The 27,532-nt window shown below is 37.7% G+C and overlaps 1 protein-coding gene across 1 annotated transcript in view; it reads right to left on the bottom strand.

The window, feature by feature from the left end:
* Positions 1–27,532, bottom strand: part of LOC122794315 (serine/threonine-protein phosphatase 2A 55 kDa regulatory subunit B gamma isoform) — a 1,556,815-nt gene that overhangs the window by 70,771 nt on the left and 1,458,512 nt on the right. The window contains exon 8 of the mRNA XM_044062611.1: positions 10,463–10,554. Coding sequence (XP_043918546.1) covers positions 10,463–10,554 — 92 coding nt within the window. The remainder of the gene's footprint in view (positions 1–10,462; positions 10,555–27,532) is intronic.

A 27,532-nucleotide genomic window follows, 5' to 3' on the forward strand; every position in this document is an offset into this window, starting at 1 on the left:
GAATGGGGGGGGTCTTACCATAGTAATCTGAACATGGAGTAACTCCATGAAGTTGTCCAGTCTGACATGTTGGGAGTTAAATTTATCTCTAATATAGATAGAAACACCACCTCCTTTGGTTCTCACTCATTCATTTTGCAGTCTGAAGGTATGGAAGGCATTGTAGCCTTGCAAGGCCGGGGTACTCTCTAAGGCCTTGAACCAGGATTCTGTGACTGCACAGGCATCTACATCCTTCAGTGCTAGAAGTGCTTCCAGGATGTGCAGTTTTTAGTTTAAGGTCCTAGAGTTTAGCAGTATAACCCTTATTTTGTTATGGCCGGCAATTTTCATGTTGGCAATTTTGTTTTTGAGACCTTGCCTAAAAAAGGCACTATGGGGGAGGTATTTGCCAGCAGCTGAAAATCCAGAAGATTGAAGTATAAATAAAAAAACACACTTGCAGTCATCAAAGTAAAACCCAATATTGTTTTAATTAGTGCGTTTGTCCATTTTATTGCAAACATGAACTTCATCAGATGAAAAGGCTCCCTCGGCTCTGTTGCTTAAAGGGTAAAATCATACACTGCCACTTAGTGGCTATTAATCCATACTGCTTAAAAATAAATCTTCTTCAAAATAGTAAGATCTTATAGCAATAACCCATGGCTGGGTGTGGGTAATGCTGGATTAACCCATGATTGGTGTGGTTTGGTCACAAGGGTGAAGCATCTTATGTGATGCTGCCATTATGATAATAAATAATTTTCAGTTTGGAAAAGCTATGCACTGGACTTTATTCATTAGTGAGGGGTTTTCTGTGTGTCCTTGTATCTGTTTTTTGCTTCACAAAGATCTCTGCATGATTTAGTGTGTCTTGATGAGTCTAATCAAATACAGGATATTTATTTTGTTACTCGTTATGTCCCTTTATAGAAGAGGTTGCTTCTGTGATGTGAAAGCATAGCCACATACCCTTGATTGATACAATACTGAAAGTCAGCCTACTTCACACTCTTTCAGACAAACCAGTGCATACTTTATCCTTTACCATACTGAATATATGACCCAGAGGAAGGGGTTTGAAGCATCTAATGGCTTGCACTATGTAGGATATTTCTAACTGTTAAGGGATGCTAAGGTTTAACAAATACATGCCAACTGGTATATTCTTTAAAAAGAACCATTGTAAAAATTTGATAGGTTGGACTGCACATCCTGGAATATTTAAGGGAGATTAAAAACTAGCCAGGTATAACAACATTTTAATATAGTTCATATGGTACCCCTTATGGGTTGAAGTATTTTGTGGTATATCATGTCTTGTTCCAGGCAAACAGCCATTGATGTGGTTAATATTTCAAATAAGAAAGAAATCTGGTACATTTTAAGTGTCACCCTATAGCTGAGGATCTAACCAATTTATAACAAGTTCATTATTTAGACCTTCGGGGAGGATCTTAGTTACCTGATTAGTTTACTTGATATTTTATTTGCCTTAATTATTTTATTAGTTTTATAGTTTAGGAATCTGTAAAATATGTCTTTTCTGTACTGTTTTGAACCTAGAATGCTTTGTGATGACGTCTTAGTTATCTGCATATTTAATAATATTATGCTCTGCTTTTACCCATTGGCATAGCTTTTAGTAATTCAGTATATAATATAAATTCTCCAAGTTCTATGATCTTTTTAACATTGCAGTAGCAGTACAGCTGGCTTTCCATGAACTCTTAAAAACACAGTAAAAATGCTCCTTATTGGTTTAATGGACCAGTTTACTTACGTCATCATGACACATCAGTACACTGATCCTATACTAATAAATGCATATAGACTGATATGCAGTAGTATAGCAAGGTGGGGGAGAAAGGGGGCAATTGCCCTTGGTGCAAAGTATTAGGGGTATATGATTGAAAGCTCTTTTCTGTACTGAAATATAGGTACAGAAAGGAATTTGGGATCAGCCCTTTTTTATTTATTTTTTGTTCTTCACTTGAAGAGCTGGGGGTGGGTGTGGATTGGCCAGTACACTGTAACAGAAGTCTTTTTTTTTGCTCTTCACTTGAAGGGGTGTGCTGGTACAGGATTCTAGTTAAGCCAACTACGCCTTAAGCTGATGATGCAGGACATTCTTCATTCCTAGCTAATAATTGGATGCTAAATGATTACATGGGTGCATACATATTAACTGATGTGTTATGCTGGTTTGGGATGGTGGGTAGATCCATTTATTTATCAAACAGTATACTCAGTATTTTGGGAGGAATGAAGAATTTAACAGGAGGAGATGCTATATTAGACCATAATATATAAACACTGTATTGTTAGATGTCCTGCAACATATTAAAAAAATGCACTATACTGCCAAAAATGCATCATTGCAATAGTTCTAGTAAGATTCGCAATTAATTCATCATGAATGAAAAAAATTTAAGAATAGTGAGGTTTTACTAGATGACCAAGAAATTCACTTTAGTTTTATTAAATTATTAAGAGTGTATGGATAACAAGATTAAAAAGGGAATATACTAGAAAATTGAATCTAGCTATCACATTTAACAACTCGATTTCTAATATGAATGATGTTAGTAATGAACCAGGATTTATTAGGTTCAAAAAGAAAAGCACGTTCATTCCTCATAATAACCTTGCATTTCAGTTTTTGAAAACAAAGTTATCAATGAGATATATAAACTCAATAAGACTATAGGTCATAAAAAGAAATGCAAGGCTTTTTCTAATTTGACTGAGGAAGAAGCCCTGATTCTTAGAGATCTATGTTCTGATCACAGTCACAGAATTATGAAGCCAGACAAGGGTGGAGGGATTGTCATTTTTGACACCTTGACCTACAGTTCTAAAATAAACAACATACTTCATTTGTCTGGTAATTATACAGAGGCTTCTGTAAATGAATTGAATATTATGTATCGTAGAATTGACATGTTCTTGGAAGAATACATGTTAGAACAAAGAATAACAGAAGAACAATATAATTTTATGTTAGTTGAATTTCCAGTGTTAGCCACCATTGTAGGTATTCCGAAGGTGCATAAGGACCATCTTAATCCCCCTCTAAGACCAATAATTTCTGGAAGTAAAGCCAAAACGTTTCCTATTGGAGTAGCTATTGACACTATGTTAAAATTTATATATGACAAGGTCAAGCACCTTGTCAAAGACTCTTGGGAATTTTTGAAAAATTTCCCTATTCATATTGATACTAACAATTTACTATTTTGCTCCATAGATGTAATTGACTTGTTTAGTAGTATCCCTATAGAGGATGGCTTAGAGGCTTTTACTAGGAGTCTGAGAAAACATACTGAATTTAGTTGGGACAAAATTTCTATTTTGGTTGAACTTATGAGTATTGTCCTGGAATACAATTACATTTACTTCGAGGGAGAAATTTTTCGGCAAACAAAAGGCGTTGCGATGGGTGCTGCTTGCGCACCCATCTTCGCCAATTTGGTAATGCTTGATTGGGAGGAGAATTATATTTTCAATAATGCACTGTATGACAATGTACTGTATTATTCCCGCTATCTTGATGACATCTACATCTTATGGAAAGGTAACAGCAGTACTTTTGAGACATTTATGGGGTACATTAATAACAGCTGTGATTTTCTCAGCTTCACTTACACTTGTAGTACTTGTGGTGTCCCTTATCTAGATACGTATATTTCTATTGATGATGAAGGCTTCAAATCTTCAGTATATAGGAAAGCTACATTTTCCAATTCTTATTTGGACTACAACAGCTTTCACCCATACAAACTTAAAAGAAATATTTTCAAGGGTCAGTGCATTAGGGCTACACGAATGACTTCTAGACACCAAGATACAATTAACGAATTGAACTATGTCACTAGTCTCTTCATAGAGAGGGGATATGACCCTGGCATGTTGAAGGATGTTTATTCATACGTTCTGGGTCTAAGGGGGACAAAATTGTCCCCACTTCTGGGGATGACTACAGGCCCGTGCACTGATGACATTGTTCCAATCACTGCTATTGGACAGTGTACGCTACCTACCAACTGTTTTAATAAGGCATTAATAGTTGAACATAATCCTTTTAGCCACATGCTGAAAAATATAGTACGGAAAAACTGGTACATTCTATCATCTACACAGGATGTGGGTAATATTGTGGGACATGAACCTTTGTTTGTTGGAAAAATGGGTAAAAATCTAAAATGTTTTTTTGAGAATGTAAGTACACCTAAATATTTGGATAAGTCTCATACTACTAAATGTGGCACATGCAATAAGTGCAGTTATATACTGGAGTCTAATAGTGTTAGTCTTAATAATATATGTAATTCAATAATTTATTTTTCAAGAGGCAATTGCAGATCAACTATGTTAGTTTACATTGCTATCTGTTCAGCCTGTCAGTACTTCTACATAGGGAAGACTGAGAGGCAATTAAGGCAGAGGATATACTCCCATTTGTACTCTATTAGAAAGTTAGACACTAAGAATGCCCTATGTAGACATATTTTAAACCTCGGGCCTGAACACTCCTTCAAATTTGGTATATTAGAAACTGTCAGATGCAATCCCAGGGGTGGAAATCTCAAAAATTATCTGGCTTACAGAGAGCTATGGTGGCAGATTTTAACCGATGCCACCACAGAGCCCGGGTTAAATGACAGTATGACTATAAAACCATTACTAATGTTGGAATGAATAATATTGCATTTTATGTTTTTATTTTAACATCAATTGATATGTAATACAGTATTTTTCTTTTAAAATTTCATATTGTGGCATTGCAGTGATCTGTATTAGGTCATTCATTCAATTAGGCACTAGTATTTTGTTAGTTTGATTATTGGTGTATTGGCGCCTTTTTTACTATTTAGTCAATTGACTTTTTATGCATAATTGTTCTGATGAAACTCGCTGTTGTGCGAGTGAAAGCGCTCAACATTTGGCTTGTGCAATAAAGCTGTTTTGACTTTTTACAACTTGCTCTTTGGACTAGCTGTTTTTTCTGTGAGCTGGCAGCAAGCAGATTGGTTTTTGGGCTGCCGGACCACTTGGTGATTTTTCCTGGTTCAATCTGCTGTTTTCGGTTCTTTTTCGAGGTTAGTATACTGTGCCTCTGTCTAACAGTGACACAGAAGTGATACCCGGGGTAAACTTACGATCTCCCACCCACTCATCAAGATTCCTCTTGAAGAGAGTCAATGAGGGACTCTGCCTAACCTGGACTGGGATTTTATTCCAGAGTACAGGGAGCCTCTGGGTTATGAATCTGTCCCTCCAGCATGTCCTATTTATTTCAGTGCTGAGGTTCAAGTCTCTCGAGCGCGTAGCTCGATGGGATTTGGATTTTCTGAGGTGCAGCATGTCCATTAATTCTGGGTTGGACATGGCTTTATACGTCAGGCACAGATCACCTCTGAACAGGCGGTATGCCACTGAGTACAGCTGGAGTTTCTTTAACCGGGCAGCATATGGCATCTGTTTGAGCCCTTTGATCCTCTTGGTGAGGTACTTTTGGGGTCTTTCCAGTTGCTGCAGGTGTCTGGTAAGGTACATCCCAAAAGGGGCATTGTACTCAATTATGGCCTGATGAGGGATGAGTAAAGAGGCACGATGACCTCCCCTGATCTAGATGTGAATCCCTTCATGATTAGGTGGGCTATATAAAATGTTTTCCTAACCACTTTGGCCACGTGGTTGTCAAATGAGAGATTGCTATCAACTTGGGTCCTGAGGTCCCTAATTAATTCTTCTGTACTTAATGGATTACCACCTATGTGGTAATTTGTGGACACTTTGTTTTTGCCAAAGGGGATGACTAAACACTTTTTGGCATTTAGCTTGAGGCCATGGCTCTGGCACCAGTTGTCTGTTTCTATGAGACCCTTTTGGAGGATGCTTGTGTCGGCTGGAGAGTCGATTATGGCGCCCAGTTTGCAGTCATCTGCGAACTTGGTCAGCCACAGTCCTTCCGTGTTGGCCTGTACCTCCGAGAAATAAATATACCGAACAAGAGAGGTCCCAGAACTGAGCCTTGTGGGACACCACTTGTAACTGGTTTGGAGTCTGACATGGCTCCAGCAATTCTAACCATGTGGGTTCTGTCCTTGAGCCAGTTTGCAATCCATTTAGTGACATAGGGGTTTATATTTAAGCTGGTGAGCTTATCTATAATGCCCGAGTGGGGTATTGTATCGAAGGCTTTTGCGAGGTCCAGGTAGGCTGTGTGGACCACCTTCCCCTCGTTAATGGCCTTGGTCACTGTTTCAAAGAAATCAACCAGGTTTAAGAGGCAGGATCTGCCCTTAACAAAGCCGAACTGGGTAGGATCCAGTGTCTGTAGGTCCCCAATATCTTTATTTATGAGGTCCATGATGATCCTTTCCATAACTTTGCAGACCAAGCTAGTCAGGCTTATGGGGCAATAGTTTCCAGGATCCGTTGAGGCACCACCTTTATGGAGAGGGACCACTGTTGCTGTACGCCACTCTTTGGGCACATATCCTGTAGTAAGACTGAGATTGAACAGTAGTTTTATGTTTGGGTTTAGCTCTTCTTGGAGTTCATGTAGGACATAGCCCAGGACACTGTCTGGACCCATTGATGCTGTGTTTTTTGCTTTGGAGAGGGCGGCTCTTACCTGAGCATCTGAGATGTCAGGGGGCAGCACTCTGCTGGGATAGATATTTGCCCTTTTGGTGGGGAGGTGGGGGAGAAGTTTGCGCTGAACCTGTCAACTAGGATGTTGGCAATGTCTGTGGGTTCAGTGTATTTTTTGTCATTTTGGACTAATTCTGAGCATATCTGGGAATTACCACCCAGGTTCCTAACATAACTAAAGAAAGCCTTGTGATTATCCTTAGTGTCCTGTGCAATTTTTTCTTGAAGCTGGCCTTAGACAATTTTATGAGTGCCCGTAGTTTTTTGCTAATACTGATCAGTGATGCCTTCCCTTTTTGGGATTTTGCTCTTATCATTTAGTAGCTTCCTCCTTCTGTTGTATAGTTTGTTTATGGCTGGGGTCCACCAGACAGGAAATCTGCCTTTGGAGGATTTGGTCTTGGTTTTATTTGGGATTGCATGATCCCTGCATTCCTGAAGGTGTTCATAGAATGCGTTTATAAAGGATTCTGCGGTCTGGGCCGTATTTTCCACAGGCCCGGGGGCTTTGAAGGATTCCACCTCGGTTTTGAGGAGTGTGAAATTTGCTTTAGAGAAGTTTTTCACTGTGGTTTTCTGGGCAGGGGGTGGGGTCGGGATGTGAATATCCAGTGAGATTAGTTTATGGTCTGATCTTACCAGTGAGGGATACACTTCTGGTCTGGAGCATAGAGTCCCCATGTTGGTGATGATCAGGTCCAGTATGTTTTCCCCTCTTGTGGGAGTGGTAACAAGTTGTTCCATAGCATTGGAGTTTATAAATTCTAGGAACCTTTGGGCTAGGGTGTTGGAGCTAGAGTAATGCTCCCAGTCTCTGTTTGGGTAGTTGAAGTCGCCCAATATAATGGTGTTTGGAGAGACCTTCATATTTTCCAGTGTTCTCAGGAAGGCCGAGTGGGGTTCCTGTGTTTGGGAGGGTGGTCTGTAGCAGGCTATAAACTGGAAGGCAGTTTTACCCACTGTTAGTTGCACATGGATAGTCTCTGATGCTTAGGGTTCTACTCTTATTCATACAGAACAAAGCCATGGTCTGTTTATAGGGTTCTACTCATTCATACTGAACAAAGCCATGGTCTGTTTATAGGGTTCTACTCTTCTTCATATTGAAAAAAGCCATGGTCTGGTTAAGGGTCTATATTAAATCAGCGAACACTTAAAAAAGCGAATGCTGATCGATTGACCTTATATAAGTGAAAGCTTACAATCTCAAACTGTCAGATCAGCGATTTTTTCCCTAGGGAAAAGAATCGCTGATCCAAAACACATACACACAACACAAGCACACCAAACAAACAGAAATCCACACACATACATGTAAAATCTGACACCTAATCCTACACTAAACTATGCACACACCACTAACTATCCACTTACCTTAACCTAAACCCTAACCCTAAGGTCCGTCACTATCGCACACTCACCTCACCCGCTCCCTAAGCCTAACTCACCTAAACCCGCTCTAACCTTCAAGTGCACACAATCGCACACATACCTAACCCGAGCCCTAACCTTAACTCACCTAACCCACCCTAACACTCACATGCACGCAATCGCACACTTACCTGAATCCGACCACAGCACTGAAAATACAGAAGCAACAGAAATGGACAACTGAATTCTTTCCCTAGGAAAAAATTTGGGTTTCCGTTGCTTCGATATTTTGAACATTCGCTTAAATAAGGTCGATCAATGAGCGTTCGCTTGTTTAAGCTTTGCTGATCTAATATAGACCCTGTTTATAGGGTTCTACTCTTATTCGTATTGAACAAAGCCATGGTCTGTTTATAGGGTTCTACTCTTATTCATATTGAACAAAGCCATGGTCTGTTTATAGGGTTCTACTCTTATTCATACTGAACAAAGCCATGGTCTGTTTACAGGGTTCTACTCTTATTTGTATTGAACAAAGCCATGGTCTGCTTATAGGGTTCTACTCTTATTCGTATAGAACAAAGCCATGGTCTGTTCATAGGGTATTGGGGTTGTTTCTGGATGTCCACCTACAGCTATGTGAAGTGTTACGGTTCCACTGAAAGCATATCCATTTAGTTTGGCTTTTGTAGCTCATACAGATTTTGTTTTGATAGACCTTAACCATTTTCATAGTTTAAGTATTATTTGGTACAGTATGACATTTTATTTATTTTTATTTTATTTTATTTTACATTGGTTGACCGGGATAGTCTGACTAGATGCAGGTCCATTTTCAGCAGAAGCCCGGGGAGAAAAGGTCCAGACTACAAATATAGTTAACAGTACATATAACATGTAGAAATATAATACATTGAATACTACAGATAGAACATATTAACATAGTAAAGAAAAAAACTCAAATAAACAAAGTTTAACAGCAGTTTCAACATAATACAGAGAAAAGGCAGTGCATGTCCTGCACAGGTCAGAATAACATAGTAAGGAGTAAATATAGTAACATATTTAAAAGGACATTCAGATGAACATAATTTGGTAGGGATGTAAATGATAGATAGAAATAGCCTTTTGTATCATATAATATGTAGTACAAAAGGGGAGGAATGTGTTGAAATACAGATATTAATTTGTACATTAGTTGTTCACCCTGGGGAGTCACAGGAACAGGACTAGTTGTCCATATAATGTGTTTTCAAGTATTTTTTAAATTGTGTGGAAGAGCTGTTCGAGGTCAGGTAGCTAGGTAAAGTATTCCAAGATATTGAGATAGAACAGCTAAAGAGGGAATTGCCAGCATTATTATTATTATAATTACTGACATTTAGGAGGTTCTGATTACTAGATCTTAGAGTTCTAGTAGCAGTGTAGGGCTGGATTAGATTTTCTAGTGCCGGGATTTTATCAGGGTGGTAGTATAGTTTACGTACAAGTGACAGTTGATTGAGTTTAAGAAGTTGAGGCAGCTCTGGCCAGTTTAGTTGCTTGAGTGGTACACAGTGATGAGTCTTGTGTGAGGACCCAGAAGCAAACCTGGTAATCTTGTTGTAGCAGGATTCAAGTTTGTTTAGGTCAGTTTTCCATAGATTAGTTAGAATGGGGAGGCTTAGAGGAGGGTAGATAGGCGATATGTTCTAGCAATTGTGGTTTTAGTGTATTTAGTGAGAAAGTGTTTGTTATGATAGAGGAGGCCTAGTTGTTGTGGACTTTCTTGATGGTTTGGGACATGTGGATATCAAATCTCAGGTTATTATCTATTTCTACACCTAATAGTTTTGTGTGGGTGGTTGGGATGATCTTGATATTATAGTTGGACATTAAAATAAATGTGCCACTTGAGGGTGGTGATCTACATGGGCTCAAAAGAAGTTTAGTTTTGTTTGTTAATGTATTTACAGTTTTAGATAAGGTATAAGGGGTAGTGCACATTTAGAAAACTGCTGTGTAAATAAACATTGATTTGTACTGTGCATATTGATCACTGCCATTGATAATGTGGCCTGAGTGACAGAGAAACGGGGGTAGGGAGAAAGAGACAAGGGAAAAGAGAGACAGATAAGACAGTATATATATGTGTGTGTGTGTGTGTGTGTGTGTGTGTGTGTGTGTGTGTGTGTGAGTGTGTATCCGTGTATCGGGGTGGTTATGTGCATGTCTATAAAAAAACCTTCAGATATTCTGTTGCATTAAATTCTTTAATTTCTTTTATCCTAGGAAATACACATTAGCTAAGAAAGATGATAAATAAAATGGACACATGCATATCTCACTGTCACACACACACACACACACACACACACACACACACACACACACACACACACACACACACACACACTACATTACTTTAGTTTTATTAAGCAGTTAAAAGAGAGATTAGATACTGTACCTGTCTGAACCATTCCATGCACATTCAAATTTGTCGAAGATACAGTCATTTTCATAAAGTGAACAAAGCTTGCTCCGAAGGTAGTCATGAACCTATAAAACAAAGATTTAAGAGTTTTGTAGGCCAAGTAGTATGCATATATAATAATATGAATAATATGAGAGATGGAAAATGATATGAATAATATAAGAAAATCTGCACAATAATATGAATACAAGAGTAGTGTGAGTGATACAACATATTAATAATGAATAACACAAGAGATGTAACATAATAATATGAATAATATGACAGCTGAAAAAGATCCTTTTTTCACAGACTAATAAGTTGTTTTTAACTATGCTTAAATCTATTTTACTAAAAATATCTTCACAGGGTTTTTACAGGCATCTTGTGCAATTTCCACTATCTTTAAGTTATCCATCTATAAAATGACTGCTGAAGCTGATCTGATCCCTTCTGCCTCAAAGGAGACCAATTCAAAATTGTAATGCAGTTTTCATTCAGTTTAAAGGGCAGGACACACACACACCCACACCCACACCCACACACACACACACACACACACACACACACACACACACACACACACACACACACACACACACGCACACACACACACAGTCTAGCAGCCACAGTAGGTGGTTAGTTAGACAGGTGGCACATAGAGACCAATCAGAGCTATTAACAATTGAGAATTAATAATTTTGAAAACTGCCATCATACTGGGATCATGGTTTATATGTTTGCTATTCATTTTTTTTACTGATAATGTCAAACATGGCAAATTACATTTGCAGCGAAGATCAGTAGAAAATCTAGCTCTAGACATATTCTAGCAGAGATGTACAGTGATACAAAGACAATGTCCCCTTCTGCCCGCCAGTCATCAGCTCCATCCTGGCCAATCAGTCCATTCATTACAAGATTGTTTGCAGCTAATTGGCCAATCAGTCCATTCATTTCAAGATTGTTTCTAGCTAATTACACTTGCAATTACAGTAGTAATTAGCAGTGTCAGTGGCTCAACAAGTAGTACAATTACCTTTACTACAGAAGGTTGTTGGGTCTATTTCCACATCAAATAGCTGTACTTGCAAATAAATGCACACCCACAATATCTTTCAGATGGAAGTTAATAACATTTCTCCAGTACAAACATCCCCTTCTTTGTTTTTTGTAATAATGCTGTCACCAGCTAGATACACTAACATACTGAATATACACAATGCTTTACCTTTAAAACATAACCACCAATACATTTTTGTATGGTAACAACAGCTTGAGCAATTACTCTTTGAAAGGTAAAAGACAGTAGTAATTAGAATGTAGTATTAAATTAATCACTAATTAGATGCATTTAAAACCGAACAATAAAAACCTTTACTTGAAATAAATAAAATTAAGCATTGCACTTAGTAAAATGAAATATGTAAATACCTTTCAGTTTTCAAAAACAAAATTTAAAATTAATATGTTTAAGTAGACAAATACTATAAACAAATGTAAAGAAATATTCTGTGTAAAATCTAGTCTGGATGTATCACCATTAACAGCTAAAGATATATATTGGATTTTTATCTACATTTGAGTTAAAAGTTCAAACAGTAGTTGCATAACTCAACAGATAAAACAGAATTCAGTATGAGGTTTTGCCAGAAATACAATCCATCAGAACAGTCCAGATGTAATACAGTTTCTGACTGACAGCCATCTTTTTCTCTGCTTAAGAGCCCAAACCAGTCCTTCCTGTTTGGCTTCTAAAGTGATGATGCTCTTCCTGTTCTCAAAGTTGTTATCCTGTGCCATTAAGTCTAACAAACTGCTGATTCCAATAAGGTATTGCAATTAGACATTGCATTTTTTGTACCTTTGAATATAATTTACTTACAGTTTCAATAAGTTTTCTACCTCTCCACTGAAAACAAATTTATAATCAGTAGCTACGTTTTTCCATTCTATACATTTTAGACATTTTATATTTGTATAAACAAATTACGTTCCATTTAGAATAGTACTACCTTTTATATCTCCTTCTTGGTAGACCTCAATTTTGTTTTCATAACACCACCAAAAATGAAGTTTTGGGGTATTGACACATATTACATTATTGTTCAATTCTTTGTTCTGAAAGACTGCTTTTCTGATATAAAACATAGAAAATGTTTGACATTTCAACTTGGTATCTCTTTGTTGTCAGTAATAATCCTACTTTGTTGATTGCCCTTGGAACTGGTGTGTCTACACTGTGTTCTACCCATAGGGAACATACATATTTCCTCATTTCTAAGCTCTTGACACTGTTGACAAATTTTACAGTGCCTTCTCACATTTATTAGAATGCCTGACCAGTAATAATTCTGCATGTCTATTTGTAGGTTTTATAACCATAAGGCCAGAAGTAAAGAACATTATGGGCTATAGCTAGAAGTGCCTGTCAGTAGGCCCTTGTGAATACTAGCTACTGCACTTTTATTCTCTCCCTTTCTAGCCTCCCTTTAGGAGTCCATTTTCTATACAATGAATAAGTCTCATGATCCACTATACAGATTCTGCTTTCCCTTGAAGACTACATGGATATCTCCCTCAAGTTTAGTAATCTAAGATATGACACCTACATCTGACCCAACTATCTCTCTCTCTCTCTCTCTCTCTCCCCCCTCCCAGTTCTCCATCCAATGAAAGTCCAGTATCTTTGATAACTGTAGCTCAGGTTTAGACTTAACTGCTTTTGACCATCTCTTCGCCCTGAAGTAACTCCTTCTAGACAAAAAAAAAAAAAATTGGTTACACTGGAAATAGTTTACTCCAAGACCTTGACTTGTGGTAGAACCAGTTGTTTCACTTTTAAATTGTGAAGCTTATTTAAAAGGATTAGATTGTCTCATTGGATAACTTACACCCATGTATAGCGATGAGTACCCTTTCTTGTGTAGTATCATAATAGCTAGATAGATGTTATCCTTTTTGCCAATATTCTTAGCAGTATTACATACCAGATATATTAACCAATACTCATATCCTCAGACAGAGTGCTGAGTACTTGCTCCTTTATCATAACGTCTTTCAAAACTTCAGGAGTAGTAACTTGAGATACACTCAACAACATTTTAAAGTAAGTGCTTATTTTGGCAGTGAAATCAATGACACTTTCTGGTATTCTCATATATCCTTGAAAAAATATTTTCTTTAATTTTTAAAAGTAAATTTAAAACATTCATACAAAATGTTTTTATTGTACCATAATCACAGCAATCTACATCAGTGAAGCCATCTTCTTAATTCATGCATTGCTTTACCTGTGAGCATAAGAATTAAAAACCTAGCAAATTGCCTGTGGTCATTCTGATGACCAGATAAAGCTTTCACAGTCATTCCCCTCTTAATAAATAGGAAACAATTTGTTACTGATGTTAGTATTCACAATTTGTTTTAACGACATTACTCACGTGGCTTTGAGGATTGACCAGCATCCTTCCTCATGTTAGTGGTATTTACTGTTTTCTTCAGCTCAAGCTGTTTCAATCTGTTAATTGTTTTGACCTGTAGGCATTACATTTCTAGTTCTAATTTCTTTAGTTTATTCTGTATTTTAAGGTCTTCTCGGGATGGATTCAGTTCCTGTGCTGTGTGTTCTATAATCACAGCTGCTACCAGGCTTGACCTTTTTTACCTCATTAGCACAACATAAGTGGAATATCTGGCTATACATTACAACCATATGCCTCAAAACCAAGCTGGATGCCCATAAACATTAAGGTACTTGCAAAATATCTCAAACAATATCTAAGCAATGGGAAAAAAGGCCACACAGGCAAACCATTCCATAAAAACTGCAAGAAATTTCCCAGTTAAACTAAAGTCTACACTGTATAATACTATAAACCTTCTGTAGTGGAAGTCTACAGAGTACATGCAAATGACCCCTTAAGGACATTCCAGTGCTTCAGCTACATGGCTTCTGAAGACCCATGACTTTTTATTCTTAAGTCTTTATGGGTACGTTCAGGCTAATAAAGCCAAACCCCACTAGATGTACAGGTGCCACATTTTTGCCTTGGTTTTAAGCCCTATGCTTCTAAAGTATAGCCAAGCAGTCCACTTATAGTGCACTGATGAGGTAAAAAAAGGCCAAAACAGGGCATGTCTACAGCTAGTAGGATTTTGCTTTATTGGCTTGAATGTACTTGTGATGACTGTGCCCTGGCCCAGCAATCAAGGAGCCTCAATCCTCACCACTAACACCAGAGAGGTCGTCTCCTAGAAAAGGAAAGAACACTTGTGATGACCGTGCCCTGGCCCAGCAATCAAGGTGCCTCACTCCTCATCACTAAAGCCAGGGAGGTCATCTCCTAGAGCAGGAAAGGATAACTAATACACACAGTAAAGTACAATTTCCCTTAAGTGCACACAGAGATCACAGTCAGTCTGGGGCTGGCTGCTCCCTTGCTCACCAGGACCCAATAAGACTCCCCACTGGCACAGCTATAGGGTCCAGATCTCAGCCTAACTGGGCAAGCTAGAACCTCCAGTACCCTCTCTGTCCAACCCACACTTCGTGTCCATGCCCAAGTAGCTGGCACAACACACACACACTTTGAGATAAGTATTTATACAACTTCACAGACACTCCTGGGAAAGGCTGACACAGATTCTCCAGCTGTGCCCCTTTACCCAGACTATACGGTTGTAATTACTGCCACCACCCAGTTAATAATATCAGCCACTAAAAGGCCCTTAAAAGGGTGTCCAATTATTACTGTGCAATATTAATATCCAATGGTAATGTGACTATACAGTCTAAGGCTTATTGGAAGGGCTTAGACAGTAAACTCTATAAATATATAATGTACTAAAGCATACTTCATCTCTACACAAAGCAGCCACAGGTAGAAGGTTTTAAAAATATTTAATAATAAACAATTAAAACATAAGACAAAACTACTACACCACAGAGATATCTAAGAGTTCACAGATCACACAGAAACTAATAATACAGTAGGACAGGTCTGGTATCAAAGAAAAAATACCTAATCTTTACTAGCTTTAACTATTCCTACAAGATATCACAGTGCTAAAAATTTACATGTGAGCATAAGCAGAGTGCTGATAAGTTAGATGTCCAGATACGAAATGCTTCAGGTCTCTTGTGAGAAATAGTATTTAAACATTACTAACAAACATGTCTCTAAGGCCCTCCCAAAATTACATCATTTTTGACACTTAGGTTTTCCCAGTATTCATATTGCGTCATCTTAACACCTGGTCTGAGTTCTCAGGCCACAAACTGCATTATTTAGCAATCTAACACTTGCACAGAAATGTACAATAGAAGACATTTCACATGTATATACTAACAGAAACTAAAGCAATAAAGCACCTTCCACATCTAAATTCTAGTCATAAACTTTAGCCTTAAAACAATGGGCATGAAATCTTCATCCAACCACCCTCGGGCCAAATTCTAACATGAAAGGATACAACATGCTTCACTGGGCCAGTAGAGTGCGATGCATTTTGCAGTTCCACATTTCACAGTGTTTTCTTACATGTAAAAACACAAGCCTGTATTTTACATTTATTTATACAGTTGATAGAATTATATATTAAATTCTATTTGACTAGGCTGGCAGCCTTCGCCCATCTCTCTCCAATCTTCACATCTCTTCTCCCCCGGGGAACTCAAGCAAGTTTTTCAAGTGCACAGATACCAGGAAACAGCGATCAACTAGTAAAACAAACAAGGCGACTCTGGTACCACGCGGACTGTGTTTAATTAAACACCAAATTAAAACATAAACAGAGCAAAAAACAAAAACATAAAAACAAGGAGATACTGAGCGCTTTCACCCATCAATTCTGTAGGTATCTTCAGAGTAACACAAGCTTCACTATACACACCTGTTAAATACTAAGGCTAATCATAATTAGCCAATCACATACCCTAATTTTTCTAATTAAACAACGCCGCCATAGATATAGTCAACACATATCAAACAATGTAAAGAATTAATAAAATTAAAAAATCCAAATTAAGGGCTGAATCTAACTATAAATATTAAGCTGCTGTTACTTATACCTAAAATTAATAATAATAATAAAAATAATGATAGTGGTATATTGGTGTACACTATTTTACACTGCTGGCAATAAATAACATATAAATACTTTGTTTTAAATACTATAAAATGTTAAAATTATAATAAATAAATATCTGTGTAAACCAATGTATAGTTATATGTTTACATAATAAAAAATGTAAAAATAGTGTTTGAATAAATAATTAATAGTTCCCCTTCAGATAAAATGTGACTTGTACTTCAAAATACTTAGAATTGAAATTTGTTCATTAATGCCTGGTGTATTGCTGGCATTAAGTCTTAACTGCCATAGGCATTCTTTAACTTCTAATAAGATATTATCATCACCTCCTTTACTTGTATTGTGAGGAATCCTATCAATAACAAAAAATATAAACCTTTTAAAATCTTTACATTTAATGCTGTGTGTATACAAAGAATTGGTCACTTTTTTATTCTTTATATCTCTATTGTGTTCCATAATCTGGTCTCTCAACTTCCTAATAGTTTTTATAACGTAATAAGCAGGACAAGATAAACATGAGGCCAAATATACCACAATTTTTGTATTGCAGTTACAATGGCCTAGACACTTGATAGATCTATCATAATTTTGTACTACTACATAAGGACCATCATTTACATATTTACATGTCTTACAAAAACCACATTTACTCATTTTTGAATTTTTATAAAGCTGACTATTGTAACTACTCTCCAAATATTCCTTTAAGTTCTTACCCCTACTATAAGTAACATTCGGGTAATTTCCTATTATATTCATAAGTTCTGACTTATTGACAAATACACTGGCCCATGTCTCATTTAATATATTAACTATTGCATAAGTGCCTTCATTGTATGGTAGTATGAATGCATCCTTTTTGTTCGTAATTTTTTCAGTTTTTCCCAATACTGTATTTTCTTGTCCAAATTTTAAAATGGGTTTATATGTAAGATGCCTTTTAATCAATATTTCTTTTTTCAGTCCAGTTAGTAATTTTTGTGGATAGCCTCTATCCTGGAACATATTTATACGTTTATCCATTTCAATAATAAATATATTGTCTTCGCTTATAATACGGGATAACCTCACCATCTGACCTTTGACCAAATTCTTCTTTTGAAAATGAGGATGGCTACTACCATAATATAAAAAGGAATTTGAATAAGTTTTTTTCCTAAATATATTTGATTCTATGCCATCCTCATTTATATGGAATAAGATATCCAAATATTCACAATCATTATCATAAATTTTATATGTAAAAGTCAGAAAAGTGGATGTAGTATCAAGGAATAATATAAATTCTAACAATTCTTCCTTACTACCTCTCCAAAAAATGAATATGTCATCAAGGAACCTACAATAAAGTACTATATTTGACCAATACTTAGAAGTAAAAATACTTTGTGTCTCCCATTGGGCCAACACTAGATTGGGATATATGGGTGCACATCTGGCACCCATAGCCACACCTGCACGTTGTCTATAGTATTCCCCATCCATAAAAATATAGTTGTTTGTTAACACCATGTCCATCATTTAAATAATTAATTTACGTTTAACAGTATGCATCTCACTAAATTTTGACAAACTAGCCTCAAACATTGTCAGACCCAATTCATGTGGTATAACTGAAAATAAGTTAACTATATCTATAGTGACCATAATAGTGTCCTTATTTATAAATGCTGAATGTTTTCTAATAACTTCAAGACAATGACAGGAATCCTTGAGGATATGTGGTAAACACGACAAGGTAACTTTACAATTAACATCTATATAATGGGCCAAAGTTTCTAATTCTGAACCTTTTGCTTAGACAATTGGTCTAAAAGGTGGATTGTTTATACTTTTATGAATTTTAGGTATGCCAAAAATTGATGGAGTAATAGGGAACTCAACCATTAAATAGTCATATTCATCCTTATTGATCATACCCTTCATCAAAAATTCATACAATTGCCAATCCACATTTGTGTAGGCCCTACACATCTCATATTTGGACACCTTCTCATAAGTTTCACTGTCACTTAACATATTAGTCATTTTATTTAAATAATCTACCTTTGACATCACCACAACCCCCCCGCCCTTGTCTGGTTTCATGACTCTATATTGGTCAGTGCTAGTCAACTCTCTTAAACAAAATCTCTCAGCTGTGGTTAAGTTATCTTCCACTATCCTAGACTTTGTAAGGACTCTACGTATTTGTACCTCACACAACATTTCAAATAGATGAATAACTGGATTCTGTGGAGGTATAAAGGTACTGGTTCTTTTTAATCCACAACAACTAGATTCAGGATCAATTCTGGTATTATTGTCATTAACAAAAAACATTTTCAGATTTAAAAGTCTTGTAAACATTTTCAAATTAATTAAAATTTTACCTATGTCCAATTTAAAACTGGGAACATATCTAAAATCTTTTTTAAAAAGTGTAATATAATCAGAACAGAATTCTGTTTCTGTGTAATTATATAAAGAAAAACCACCATCAACCACTATAGAACAACAGTCTCTCTGCTGAGTACTAGTTATATCTGTGATGGTACTATAAACAAACTACCATCAGTATTTAAACCATCACCATTCTCAGTATTAGAAACATGATTACCATCATGTACTACTACTTTAGTTTCATTGATATTATAATCAAAACCTGATATGGACCATTCATAGATATTTCTATTCAAACATGGCAAGGACTGTTCACAACCGTCATGTTTTTCACTTAATAGTGTGAATGTGTCCTGTACCTTATAGCATTCCTGTATTGATTTTGCTACTGATACTGACCCTGATGACGGTCGCGTAATCGTTCTGACCTCCTCAGCACTGGTTCTTCTAAAAAAACTTTATCATTATCTTTGTTAGATTTACCATGTGTATTTCTTCTGTTGTAGTTATATCTATTATGCTGTACTGTGTTGTGTCTTTCTAAACCATCATATTCTTCTGTAGGAACAGCCATATCAATATGTGGCTCACTAGCCTGTTTAATAGTTTTAAATTCTTTAAAATGTGTATACGCCTTTTTATTGGCATAATCATTACTGTCCCTGTGAAGCTTATTGTTTTTTTATTTCCAACCCTTTGTTGATATATCTATCCATATCACTAATTATGTTATCAAAGCGATGTTTGTTGAATTCAAATAGCAAGTCATTCCTTATACTATTATCCAAGCTTATAAAAGTTTCATTCAATGTTGCTAATTTAATGTTATTATTTTTAATAATTAGTCTCGTTAAGTCCATACCAGTTCTATCGAACAAATGTAAAAGTTCATTGAAAAGTTCTGAATTAAACTCAAAACCAAAGGGAAGTTTGAAAATACGTAACCCCTTTGGCACCTGCTTTAACTCAAGAGACCTTTCAAGGAAAATATTATCCATTTGCAGTGACTTGAAAGTTTTAAGTACCTTTTCGAATTCCATTAACTGCTTATTTAAATTGCCCATGTCATTGTTGTTAGACTTAACCATCAACGAGAAACTAGGTGCTAATAATAAATCCTTGATATCCACAAAACATTTAAAAGAAGAGTTCTTGTCCTTATTGCCGTCCCTAGTGTTCGTAGCGATGTTCTGAGGTGGAATATCAACCCTAGTATTTCCTGTCCTTCCGATATTCGTTCCTCCTCCAATTGAACCCCTCGAACCATTACTAGCCGACGGAAGGTTGTTTGTAGCACCCGATGTAGAGTGTAGCATGAATAGTTGTTCTTCTGTGTCAGTTAGGGAAATATTGACATCGTTAGATATACCAGCAGAAGGTCTGGTTCCTTGTTCTTGTAACACAGCTATGAGGCGTTTAGTAATTTCCAAATGTTGCTGAAGCAGTTGCTCTATAATATCAGGCTAGTCCAACGGGAAACAGATGCTGTGAGCAAAACCAAGACCACAAATACCAGGAAACAGCGATCAACTAGTAAAACAAACAAGGTGACTCTGGTACAACACGGACTGTGTTTAATCAAACTCCAAATTAAAACATAAACAGAGCAAAAAAGACATAAAAACAAGGAGATACTGAGCGCTTTCACCCATCAATTCTGTGGGTATCTTCAGAGTAACACAAGCTACACATCTGTTAAATACTAAGGCTAATCATAATTAGCCAATCACATACCCTAATTTTTCTAATTAAACAACACCTCCATAGATATAGTCAACACGTATCAAACAATGTAAAAAAATTAATAAAATTAAAAAATCCAAATTAAGGACAATGTCAAAGGTAGATTATTTAAATAAAATGACTAATATGTTAAGTGACAGTGAAACTTATGAGAAGGTGTCCAAATATGAGATGTGTAGGGCCTACACAAATGTGGATTGGCAATTGTATGAATTTTTGATGGAGGGTATGATCAATAAGGATGAATATGATTATTTAATGGTTGAGTTCCCTATTACTCCATCAATTTTTGGAATACCTAAAATTCATAAAAGTATAAACAATCCACCTTTTAGACCAATTGTCTCAGCAAAAGGTTCAAAATTAGAAACTTTGGCCCATTATATAGATGTTAATTGTAAAGACACCTTGTCGTGTTTACCACATATCCTCAAGGATTCCTGGCATTGTCTTGAAGTTATTAGAAAACATTCAGCATTTATAAATAAGGACACTATTATGGTCACTATAGATATAGTTAACTTATTTTCAGTTATACCACATGAATTGGGTCTGACAATGTTTGAGGCTAGTTTGTCAAAATTTAGTGGGAATCATACTGTTAAATGTAAATTAATTATTGAAATGATGGACATGGTTTTAACAAACAACTATATTTTTATGGATGGGGAATACTATAGACAACGTGCAGGTGTGACTATGGGTGCCAGATGTGCACCCATATATCCCAATCTAGTGTTGGCCCAATGGGAGACACAAAGCATTTTTACTTCTAAGTATTGGTCAAATATAGTACTTTATTGTAGGTTCCTTGATGACATATTAATTTTTTGGAGAGGTAGTAAGGAAGAATTGTTAGAATTTATATTATTCCTTGATACTACATCCACTTTTCTGACTTTTGCACATAAAATTTATGATAATGATTGTGAATATTTGGATATCTTATTCCATTTAAATGGGAATGGCATAGAATCAAATATATTTAGGAAAAAAACTTATTCAAATTCCTTTTTACATTATGGTAGTAGCCATCCTCATTTTCAAAAGAGGAATTTGGTCAAAGGTCAGATGGTGAGGTTATCCCGTATTATAAACAAAGACAATATATTTATTATTGAAATGGATAAACTTATAAATATGTTCCAGGATAGAGGCTATCCACAAAAATTACTTACTGGACTGAAAAAAGAAATATTGATTAAAAGGCATCTTACATATAAACCCATTTTAAAATTTGGACAAGAAAATACAGTATTGGGAAAAACTGAAAAAATTACGAACAAAAAGGATGCATTCATACTACCATACAATGAAGACACTTATGCAATAGTTAATATATTAAATGAGACATGGGCCAGTGTATTTGTCAATAAGTCAGAACTTATGAATATAATAGGAAATTACCCGAATGTTACTTATAGTAGGGGTAAGAACTTAAAGGAATATTTGGAGAGCAGTTACAATAGTCAGCTTTATAAAAATTAAAAAATGAGTAAATGTGTTTTTTGTAAGACATGTAAATATGTAAATGATGGTCCTTATGTAGTAGTACAAAATTATGGTAGATCTATCAAGTGTCCAGGCCATTGTAACTGCAATACAAAAATGGTGGTATATTTGGACTCATGTTTATCTTGTCCTGCTTATTATGTTGGAAAAACTATTAGGAAGTTGAGAGACCAGATTATGGAACACAATAGAGATATAAAGAATAAAAAAGTGACCAATTCTTTGTATACACACAGCATTAAATGTAAAGATTTTAAAAGGTTTATATTTTTTGTTATTGATAGGATTCCTCACAATACAAGTAAAGGAGGTGATGATAATATCTTATTAGAAGTTAAAGAATGCCTATGGCAGTTAAGACTTAATGCCAGCAATACACCAGGCATTAATGAACAAATTTCAATTCTAAGTATTTTGAAGTACAAGTCACATTTTATCTGAAGGGGAACTATTAATTATTTATTCAAACACTATTTTTACATTTTTTTATTATGTAAACATATAACTATACATTGGTTTACGCAGATATTTATTTAAATTTTAACATTTTATAGTATTTAAAACAAAGTATTTATATGTTATTTATTGTCAACAGTGTAAAATAGTGTACACCAATATACCACTATCATTATTTTTATTATTATTATTAATTTTAGGTATAAGTAACAGCAGCTTAATATTTATAGTTAGATTCAGTCCTTAATTTGGATTTTTTAATTTTATTAATTCTTTTACATTGTTTGATATGTGTTGACTATATCTATGGCGGCATTGTTTAATTAGAAAAAATAGGGTATGTGATTGGCTAATTATGATTAGCCTTAATATTTAACAGATGTGTATAGTGAAGCTTGTGTTACTCTGAAGATACCCACAGAATTGATGGGTGAAAGCGCTCAGTATCTCCTTGTTTTTATGTTTTTGTTTTTTGCTCTGTTTATGTTTTAATTTTTTCAAGTGCCCCTTGAGAAAACATCGCTTGAGAGTGTCAGTTCTATCTGGGTGTACCTCACCCCATTCCTTGTCTTGAGAGCCCATGTGCATTGGCATTGCTACTCCCACTGTGGTGCTGCACTGACATACCATATGCTTGCAACCCCAGACTCCATCTTAGCAACTTGGCATTTTGCTGACTGGCTCTGTTTAACCATATTAGAGGGTTGTGATCTGTCATCACAGTGAATTTTCTTCCATACAGATAAGGCTGAAGTTTTTGTAGTGCCCACACTATGGCTAGACATTCCTTTTCTACTGCTGCATGGTATTCCTCCCTAGGTTGAAGCCTATGACTGAGATAAACTACTGGGTGCTCTTCTCCCTCTGAAGAAATCTGGCTAAGTACAGCCCCCACCCCATAGTTTGAAGCATCCACCTACACAACAAATGATTTTCTATAGTCTGGACTGGCTAACACAGGGGGTCCTCCCAAAGCTTCCTTAAGCTTCTGAAATGCCTGCTCACATGCTGGGGTCCACACTACCTTATCTGGCCTGTTCTTCCTTGTCAGATCTGTGAGGGGAGCAGCTACGGTACCATAATTAGGAACAAACTTTCTGTAGTCCCTAAGAATGCCCTCACCTGCTTTTTGGTAACAGGTGCAGGCCATGCATGAATAGCTTCCACTTTGGCAGGTTCTGGCATTATCTTACCACTCCCCACTCTATGTCCTAGGTAGGAGACCTCTGCCATATCCACCTGACATTTGCTCGGCTTAATGGTCAACCCTGTCCTCTGAAGTCTGCCCAGCACCTCCCTGACATGCTGAAGGTGCTCTTGCCAGGAATGGCTGTAGATAGCAATATCATCCATGTACGCAAGGGAAAACCTTCCTGCTCCTGCTAAGATATGATCTACCAGCCTCTGGAAAGTCACTGGGGCATTCTTCATCCCAAAGGGCATCTTTGTGAACTCCTACAAGCCAAAAGGAGTCACAAAGGCTGACTTCTCTCTAGCATTGGGAGTCAAGGGCACCTGCCAGTAACTCTTGGTAAGATCAATGGTTGTAAGATACTTAGCCCCACCCAGCTACTCTAGGGCCCTCATCTGTCCTAGGCATGGGGTAAGCATCTGACTCTGTGTGATTATTTAATTTCCTGTAATCTACACAGAACCTGGTGCTGCCATCCTTCTTTGGCACCAACACCACTGGTGAGGCCTATGGACTGTTGGACTCTTGAATCACCCCTATTTATTTATTTATTTCCAGTTTGATTACCGGGGAAGTCCACTGGGCCAGAACGTACCCATTTTCAGTGGAGGCCCGGGGAGAAAAGCTCCAAAAGCAAAGCAAATACAATCTAAGTTACATAGTGTAAAAGATAGTAATAAAATATATACATTTGTTCCAACATCTCCTGCACCTCTTCCCTCAGTCTGTTTGACTCTCACAGGCACTCTATAAGGGGCCTGCCTGATAGGCCTTTGGGGTCATGTATCCACCTGGTGCTGCACCAGGTGGGTGCTCCCTGGTTTCCCAGTGAACATGCCCCCAAACTCCTGCAACACACTGCTCAGATTTCTCGAACCTGGGTAGGAGATAGCTGCTGGGACATTGCTACCCCTTCCACTGAGGTGTCAGCCCGAGCCTCACTGAGGAGATCAGTTCCAAGATCTCCCACAGACTCCTCCTGCAATTCCCTGCAAATGCTCAGCACAGGGGCTTCCCTATCATGGTAAGGTTTTATCATGTTAACATGGTACAATTTGTGCCCCTGCCATCTGCCTAGCACTTCGACCATGTAGTTAACATCACATACCTTTCTTACCACCTTGTAGAGTCCCTCCCAAGCTGCTTGCAACATGTTGTGTCTGACAGGAATGAGAACCATCACCTGCTGCCCTACAGCATACTCTTTAGCCCGAGCATTCCTGTCATACCACACCTTTTTCTGTTGTTGGGCTTCTGCCAGGTTCTCCTGGGCCAGGCCCATGTGTTCCCTGAGCCTTGTCCTGAGGTTCAGGACATATGCCACAACAGACTCCTTGTAAGACTCACACTCACCTTCCCACTCATCTTGAATTAAATCTAGAGGTCCCTTCACCGTACGCCCATACAGCAACTCAAAGGGTGAAAAACCTGTGGATTCCTGGGGAACCCCTCTGTAAGCAAACAACAGATGGGGCAAATATTTGTCCCACTCCCTCTTAAACTGATCTGCAAATGCCCGTAGCATGGTCTTGATTGTAGAGTTTAACCTTGCAACAAGACCATTAGTCTGGGGATGGCAGGGGGTGGTCTCCATGTGCTTCACCCCACAGGACTTCCACAGACAAGCCAGCAGGTCTGACAAAAAATTGGCACCTCTGTCAGACAGTATTTCCTTTGGGAAACCTACCCTGCCGAAAATCTCTAGCAAAGCATTTGCCACCTTCTCTGCTTCAATGGAGGACAAATCCACTGCCTCAGGGTATCATGTAGCATAATCTACAATCACTAGGATATACTTTTTCCCTGTGGAACTTGGGGTACTCAGAGGACCCACAATATCCATAGCTACCCTCTGAAATGGCTCCTCAATCACAGACAAAGGCATCAAAGGAGCTCTCACCTTGTCTCCTGCCTTGCCTACCTTTTGGCACTGCTCACAGGTCCTGCAGTACCCTGTTACCTCTCTGGAAATTCCAGGCCAATAGAAATTTTGCAAAATACACCTCTTTGTACATTTTATGCCCATATGACCTGCAAAGGGAATATCATGGGCTATGGCTAGAAGTGTCAGACGGTAAGCTCTAGGCACTACCAACTGCTGTACTCTCAAACCTTCTAGCCCTCCCTCAGCGGTCCACTCTCTGTACAGTAACCCTTTGTTCCAGTATACAGATTCCCCCTTCCCTTGAGAATCAGGTGCCTCCCTAGCTACCTGCCTCAGGCCTTGAAATGTAGGGTCTGAGAGCTGAGCCTGTCTCAAGTCTCTCCTTGTAATCCTTCCAAGCTTCCCTTCCACTGGAAGTCTGACATCCTCTGACAGCGGTGCCTCACTGTCAGCCTGGGTACTACTACTCACCTCTACCTTTGCAGTTACCCTGTCCAAGGGAACATCAGTACCCACAAGTAGCTGTGGCTCAGATTCAGTCTCACTGCTACAGCATAGCTCACTCCCTGAAGTAACCACCTCATCAGTCCTGGCTGCAAGCATGCAGTCTGTCTGGGTCTCCCCCAGGCTACCAGACTCACATGCTTGTCTCCTAGCCTCACTGCATGTAACTGCATAAGTACATAGTACTGTCTCATCCAAATCCTTCCCTCTCAGGACATCTGCAGGATGGTAGTTCCATACCCCTGTTGTCTCAAGACAACACACTGTTGGCATTTTGTCTTTCACACTTACTGGCTCCCTCACCTTTGGTTCCCCACCTTGCCTCTGTGGACGCCTGAATGCCACATGGCCCAACTGGCTGCATTCAAAACATTTAACCCTAGCTCCTGGACATGTACCTGGACAAGTGGCTTTCCCTGCTACTGGCGGATTCTGTTGGGGCAGTCTGTGCTGCCCACTATGGGTTCCTTTAGTCCCATGAGCAGTACTAGGGGACCCTTTCCTGTGCAGGGCTGCCCTGCTTGCTAAGTATAGGTCTCCCTTCTTCCCCAACTCCTCTGAAGTACCACACTGTCTATCAGCTAACCAGATCCTCATGTCCTCAGGCAAAGTGCTAAGGGCTTGTTCCCTTACCAAAAGGTCTGCCAGCTCTTCAAAAGTGGTGACCTGACATCCACTCACCCAGCTATGACAATAAGTGCTCAGTTCAGCAACATATTCACATACATTTTCATCTGCCTTGTGTCTATGCTCACGAAACATTTTCCTATACATTTCAGGTGTTAGCTTAAAACATTCTAACAAATGTATTTTTACAGCAGTATAATCAAAACAGTCAGTGTCATGCTTTTTTTGCTAAAGAAGTTACAGTTTTACCATGGAGTAAGGGGGTCAGGAACCGTACCCAGAGCCTTTGGTTAACTTCATACTGTTTACATACTGTTTACATACCTGCTCAAACATATGAATGAAGCTATCAGAATTATCCCCCTCTTTAAACTGTGGAAGAAATTTACTGACCTTTTGTTCTAGGGTCTGGTTACTCCCTTCCCCATTACCTCCATGACTCTGGTGAAGAGTCAGCATTTCCCTCTCATGCTTTCTCTGCCGTTCCTGTTCTTCAGCTTCTAGGCTCCTCATTCTCTCGGCTACTTCTACTTCCATATGCCTGGTCTGCAACTCAAGTCTCTTCAGCTCCAGCTGGATTTTTAAGTCCACTGCAGAAAAGTTGAGCTGTCCATTCTCCGAGAATATTGTATCTCCACTGTCAGACTGATTATTCTCCAGGCTG

This window comes from Protopterus annectens, chromosome 2.part1 (genome assembly GCF_019279795.1).
Source record: "Protopterus annectens isolate FY-2018-M chromosome 2.part1, PAN1.0, whole genome shotgun sequence".
Classification (NCBI taxonomy): domain Eukaryota; kingdom Metazoa; phylum Chordata; order Ceratodontiformes; family Protopteridae; genus Protopterus; species Protopterus annectens.